Genomic DNA, 6474 nt, shown 5'->3' on the forward strand with positions numbered 1-6474 from the left:
CCCTAGTTAACACTAACCTCCAGTTAAACATCGTTATCGACGTCACATATTCTGTGTTATATGCTTCGCAGTTGGGCTCTAAGGGCCGTTTGCACCATGTCTAGTTAACGCTAACTGGAGGTACATCCTTCAGTTAAGCACGTTAACTGCTTTATCGATCACATGTTATATGATGGGTGTCGATAACGTCGATAAAGATGTTTAACTGGGAGTTAGAATTAACTAGACATGGTGCAAACGGCCCTAAGGGCCGGTTGCTCAAAGCCTGGTTGGCACTAATCTCCGGTTAACATCGTTATCGACGTCCTCGACTGCATGCATATAACACGGTGTCGGTAACGTCGATAACGATGTTTAACCGTAGATTAGTGTCAATCGGGCTTTGAGCAACCGGCCCTAAGAGCAAACATGCCAATCGGAATTATATCGCGAGCAGTGTTGCCACGGACAATTCTTTTTTCCTACCAAAATTTCAGAGACCCAAAATAATAATCCTAATATCTGAGTTAAAAAACGTCGCCTGCTTTAAGAGAATTTTTGTTTGTCTTTGTATAATAAATATTTACGAGAAATATCTTTTTTTTGTCTCGTGGGACGACTATTTTCAGATGGAAATCATTTACGTCTTTTCATAATAATTATATAGGATTTTTATTTTTCTTGTCTCTTGGGACGTTTATTTCAAGACGGATATTATTTATGTCTTCTCATAATAATTATGTGGGACTTCAATTTTTTTCATCTTGCGGGACGTTTATTTCAAGACGGTAATGATTTACGTCTTCTCATAATAATTATGTAGGAATTTTATTTTTTTCGTCTCGTGAGTCGTTTATTTTAAGACTGAAATGATTTACGTCTTTTCATAATAATTATATCCGACTTTTATTTTTCTCGTCTCTCGTAACGGTTTTTTTCAAGACGACAATGATTTACGGCCCACGTTTTCTCTTGACAAAATCGGTACATGTACTGCCATTTTCACGAAATTAAACGCAAATATCTCCGGGCTCGATTATTGCAATTTGGTTTGCTAACATCTGGCAACCCATTTCAATAAACTAAAACCACGTAAAAGCAAAGCCTTTTAATTTGACACACCATTTTGGAAAATCGAAAGAACGATACAGATTTGATTACATGAACAATCGTGGCGTTAAATATATAACGCGTCAAATCTCCGAACTGAATTAAGAAGTCTCACTTCAATAAAAGTCCCATATAGTTATTAGAAGAAAAAAATCATTTCCGTCTTGAAATAAATGTCCCGAGAGACGAAAATTAAAATAAAAGTCCCATATAATTATTATGAGAAGACGTAAATCATATTCGTGAAATAAACGTCCTGAGAGACGAATAAAAAAATAAAAATCCCGTATAATTATTATGCGAAGGCGAACTTCATTTTCGTCTTGAAATAAACGTCCCGAGAGACAAAAAATATAAAAATCCCATATAATTATTGCAAGAAGACAAAAATCATTTCCGTCTTGAAATAAACGTCCCGCGAGACGAAAAAAAATAAAAGTCCCATATAATTACGGCGACCATTCGTACCGATTTTGACGGGACAGTACCGATTGTGAGAAAATTGTCCCGCGGAATATTTTTTAAAAGTCGTGACGTATAAATGTCCCGATTTTTCATACTTGTACCGATTAAGTCCCGGTTTTCAGAGGAAGAGTGAAAACATCTTCGAAATCAAACAAAACAAAAGAAGTATTTTCCACCAAACTATACATATATTGTGAAGTTAAAATGTGTTAATATTTCAAAATAACTAAATATATCGAACATCATTGTAATTTAAAAACAAAATTTCGTTCTTAATTTTACTGGAAACATACACCCTAAAGTGGTTCAAAAAAGTGTTTTTTTGGAAATTCATAAACGCTGCCTCAAATTATTGTTATTTGTGATAAAACAAGTAATTTTTAGCAAAAAAAAACCGCCTTCAACTCCCATATAAAAAAAATATATATATGTATATATCTCATGATCCGCTCATGATCGGATCTTAATCAGATTAGTATGGGACCACCTCTGAGACACTACCTTTCCGATGCAAAGAGAATTATCGAAATCGGTTGACGTGGTCCAAAGTTATGCGGTAACATACATAAAAAAAAAAAAAAAGATTCCGACGAACTGATAACCTCCTCCTTTTTTGGAAGTCTGTTAAAAAGGGAAACGTGTTTTTTTATTTTGAAAAAAAAAGTTTTCTTAGAGGTCGCGCTTGTCGGTTTTTTATAAAAACGCTGATGTTCTCAATTTTTTTATTTTCTTGACATGTTAAAAAGCAGCTAAAAATTTGTTTCTTACATATAATTACTCTGGTATTATTAGGGAACCTTCCCTTAATTATATACCTGTCTTTAGCAGTTAGAACGGGGCTAGTGCCCGAAAATATGCTCTGGAAAAGAGACTAGTAAAATTAAAACGTTGATACTGAACGATTTACGCATTGTCATGGGTTGGAACTTGTTGCCAGGGGGTTTCTGGGGTTGCTAATTACGAATTGAAGTCAGTTTTTCGAAATTCATTTTTAGCTGCATGTTAACATGTCAAGAAAATATAAAAATTGAGAACATCAGCGTTTTTATAAAAAACCGACCAGCGCGACCTCTAAGAAAACTTTTTCTGTTTTTCAAAATAAAAAAATACGGGTCTCTTTTTTATCACAAATAACAATATTCTGATGTAGCGTTTATGAATTTCCAAAAAGAGTGTTTTTATGAACCACTATAATACACCCCTATTGCGAGGGTCGACTAGTAGTAGATAAACGACTCTTATTCGATTATCGCTTTTCTATGGTATTGTGAATGTCGATTTCTCGTTCAATAAGCGTGTGTGCAGAAGGTTGAGCGACTATAAACTATTCTCACTCACTTATTGTACGAGAAATTGACTTTGAAAACACCACGGATAGTCTATAATCGACATACCATCGTCGTTTTGGGATTGTGGGCTGAAGGCTGTTCACACCGGCTGTTAGTGTTTTCATTGACATTTCTTACATCCTCTGATTACACTTTTGCTACACAAAAACAAAACCAAAGTGCTTTTCCCTCATTTTGTTTTCATTAGCCACCTCTTACTTTCATTCTTATTTTACTTTGGCCAGTCAATTAACAATAAATCCGAAATGGCGTATTAAAGATAATAAAATATTACTTCCACTTCGATGTATAATAGAAAAAAACTAGTGTAGCCCTGATTGGAATGAGTGGCACGTGAGTTTTCAAGTAGTTTTCAGCGAAAACTGGTTTTCGTTTGACAGATTTAACATGGACGAAACACACACGTTTTAGGCTGAAAACCAGTTTTAGCAACGAAAACATGTTTTCGATGTCGGCCAGAACATGGTATTTTCTAGTACTAGTCGATACTTCCAATAGGGGTGTATATTATAAGAATGAAATCCATAGCCATGACTTGAAGAGCAGAACGAGTCCTAGATTGCTGATGCGAAAGTTGAAGGGCGGACATTTAGGGACATGATTGATCCTTTTCATATGAGTGAACAATCATAAGAAATTCATGTTGAACTGCATTACTCACCGCTCAATGCCAGTGAAATTATAAACGTTATTTGAGTACTCCACAACTTTGCATTTACTAGAGTCGAAGATTTGAACGCAAATGAAACCGATTTTGAAAGCCATCAGGAGGAGGGAAGAACAAAGCTTATCCTTCCATAACATACGCGCCTCTTTTTAAAAAGTTAGTAAAAACGAGTAGAATAATAAAAAACGTTTTTATGTAACTCCAAATTTTATGTATGTATGTATATAAAATTTTTTTTTATGGAATTCATAAACCCTACCTCAAGTTATTGTTATTTGTGGTAAAAAAGAGATACGTTTTTGTTTTATTTTGACAAAACAGTTTTTTTAGAGGTCGTTCTGGTAGGTTTTTTATAAAAACGCCGATGTTCTTAATTTTTTCATTTTCGTGACATGTTAAAATGCAGCTAAAAATGTGGTTTTTACATGGTATTACTCTGGTATTATTGGGGAACATTCCCTTAATTACATACCTGTCTTGGACAGGTAGAATGGGCCCAATAAATATACTTTCGAAAATACTATTAAAATTAAAAAGTTGATACTGAACGACTTAGGCATTATCATGGGTTGGAACTTGTTACCAGGGGGTTTCAGGGGTTGCTAATCAGGAATCTAGTCCGTTTTTCAAAATTCAAAATGGCGGATGTAAAAGGGCGATCAGTTAAAAAAAAATTGGATTTAATCGAAACTCTGCACTGATTACGAATCAGATGTCAGGTTTCCCAAATTCTAAATGGCGGATCCAATATAGCGATCAAATTCTTAAAAAATTAATAAAATTAAAACGTTGATACTTTACGTTTTAAGCATTGTCAAGGGCTGAAACTCGTTACCGGTGACTTTCTGGGGTTGCTGATTACGAATCTGATGTCAGATTGTCAAAACTTAGAATGGCGAATCCAATATGGCGATAAAAAAATTATTGAACTTGTTTGAGACTTGGAACCACCATTTGGAATTTTGAAGAAACCCACCGGTAACGACCATTTCACAGTCTTATTTAGAGATAATGAAAACAAAAACTCGGTTGCCATTATTTGAGCAAAGTTTTCGTATTGCCCGTATTGCTGCTCGCAAAACACAGATATCGAGAAAATTCATTTATGATGACTTTTACAATCATGCAAAGTATATTTAACTTATTTTTTTTATAAAATTTTACTATTTAAGCTCGCGAAAATAACAATCGAAGCGTTCTCCGTCAACAAATTTGCAACGTAGAAAAACGGAACTACGATCGAAATGTACATAGAATAGGTGTAATCGTAAATTTCGAAGATTGATCGAAACAAAACGGAACGTAGAATACCAAAGTTGCCAAAAGGAGAAAGTTTCGATTCGAGTCGAAATGCAGAATAGGGCTGATTAAATAGCGGAGTTGAGCTGTCAAAAATGTGTCATACAGCTTTTTCGAAGTTCGAATTTCCTCCTCCCAAATTTTCGGGGAAAATGCTACTCCCTGGGAGTAGCTCCAGGAGAACAAACTCCCCGGGAGTATGCAGAATTGGGCTGAATATCTTTAAAATTTAAAAGTCCTTTGAATAAAAATCCTGACGTCAGAGTGAAAAATTAAAAACGCAGTTTTACTATATTTGAGCCATAGTTTCGTGAGTATATCGATTCTTTCATGTGTTTTGAATTTTTTTTTAGTTTTTGTCACACGGTGTTATCGTAAATTTTATATTAAGGTTGACTTCAATCGCTATTATTTGAAGGTAGGTGTTTAATGAAATTATTTTGTGGGAAATATTAGCTTTAACTTAAAGGGTGCTTACCCTATTCCTTGTTTGGCTGTTGTTATTGTTGAGTTTTGAAAATAACTTAAGTATCCGCTTGGAGAAAATGGGTTAAAGTTGTGTTTGCAATGTGTTTCTTGCAGTGAAATGAAGGGTAGATTTTTTCTTCTATTAAGAGGTTCATTTCATTGATGTTAAGAAATCCTTTTATATTCCATTGGAATATTTTAAAGTTCATGTTTTATTTTATGAGTATATGTATATGTTTTGTTGTATTTATTTGTTATGATTTAACTTTCGTTTAGAATACTGAAATCGATGAAGACGAGGAAGCGGAAAATAATTACATCAAGCGACTAACTGGCGGCCTTTTTACTCTTCAGCGAATCGACTATATAATTTTAGAAGTATCAGCCACTGCGGATACCGTAAAGCAACGTGTCGTGCAGATTTTAAATTTACGTGGTGCTTCGATGAAAACCATTAGGAACGTGATGCGAGGTTTGTACGGATTTTCTGTATACATATGTATGAATGCATGAATCATATGCATATTATATATACGAAATTTCAACTTTAATTACAGAATACGCTGGAAATCTGGGTGATGATGGTGATGCCGATTGGAAAGAACAGGAGCAATCTCATATTGTTTCTTTGATTGACAGATTTTAAATTAAATTATGTGTCACGGATGACTTGTGTATTATTTAAAATAATCAAATTAAAGTTGATGTTACATTTACCATGAAATTAGACCAATGTAGTTTAAGTGTTAATATGACTGATGAAAACTATGAGCCCTCACTCGGCGGCAGTTCACACGTTACTCCCTCTCGCAGGTCCTGACATCGTTCCAGGGCGATTCGTCACCATCTGCATCGATGCCGTCCTCGACATCTAACCCTGGCGCTAACGTGCACCATGGTTTCATGTGATCGCTGCTCATAACACCATTATAACGCCGCCTGGAAACGGTGGCATCTGGCGAATCCTCTACTATATAACGGTCGTAGTCCAGCACCTTTGTGACCACATACGGACCATTGAAAGCTGGATCTAGTTTGCTGGAGTCACCGGTTGCTGCTGGCACATGATCGATGACGAACAAATTTCCCACCTGATAGTTGAGTGGCTTCCGATGTTTATTGTCGTATCTTTGCTTT

The 6474-nt window shown here is 35.2% G+C and overlaps 1 protein-coding gene across 1 annotated transcript in view; it reads left to right on the forward strand.

Moving 5' to 3' along the window:
* The window catches only part of LOC118746300 (beta-catenin-like protein 1), a 41396-nt gene extending 35330 nt beyond the window's left edge, over positions 1 to 6066 (forward strand). Inside the window, exons 4-5 of the mRNA XM_036480150.1 lie at positions 5614 to 5809; positions 5895 to 6066. Coding sequence (XP_036336043.1) covers positions 5614 to 5809; positions 5895 to 5983 — 285 coding nt within the window. The 3' untranslated portion in view covers positions 5984 to 6066. The remainder of the gene's footprint in view (positions 1 to 5613; positions 5810 to 5894) is intronic.
* The last annotated feature ends 408 nt before the right edge of the window (positions 6067 to 6474 follow it).

Source organism: Rhagoletis pomonella, unplaced genomic scaffold, assembly GCF_013731165.1.
Source record: "Rhagoletis pomonella isolate Grant_MI unplaced genomic scaffold, Rhpom_1.0 Rhpom_scaffold_00001, whole genome shotgun sequence".
Taxonomy (NCBI): Eukaryota; Metazoa; Arthropoda; class Insecta; order Diptera; family Tephritidae; genus Rhagoletis; species Rhagoletis pomonella.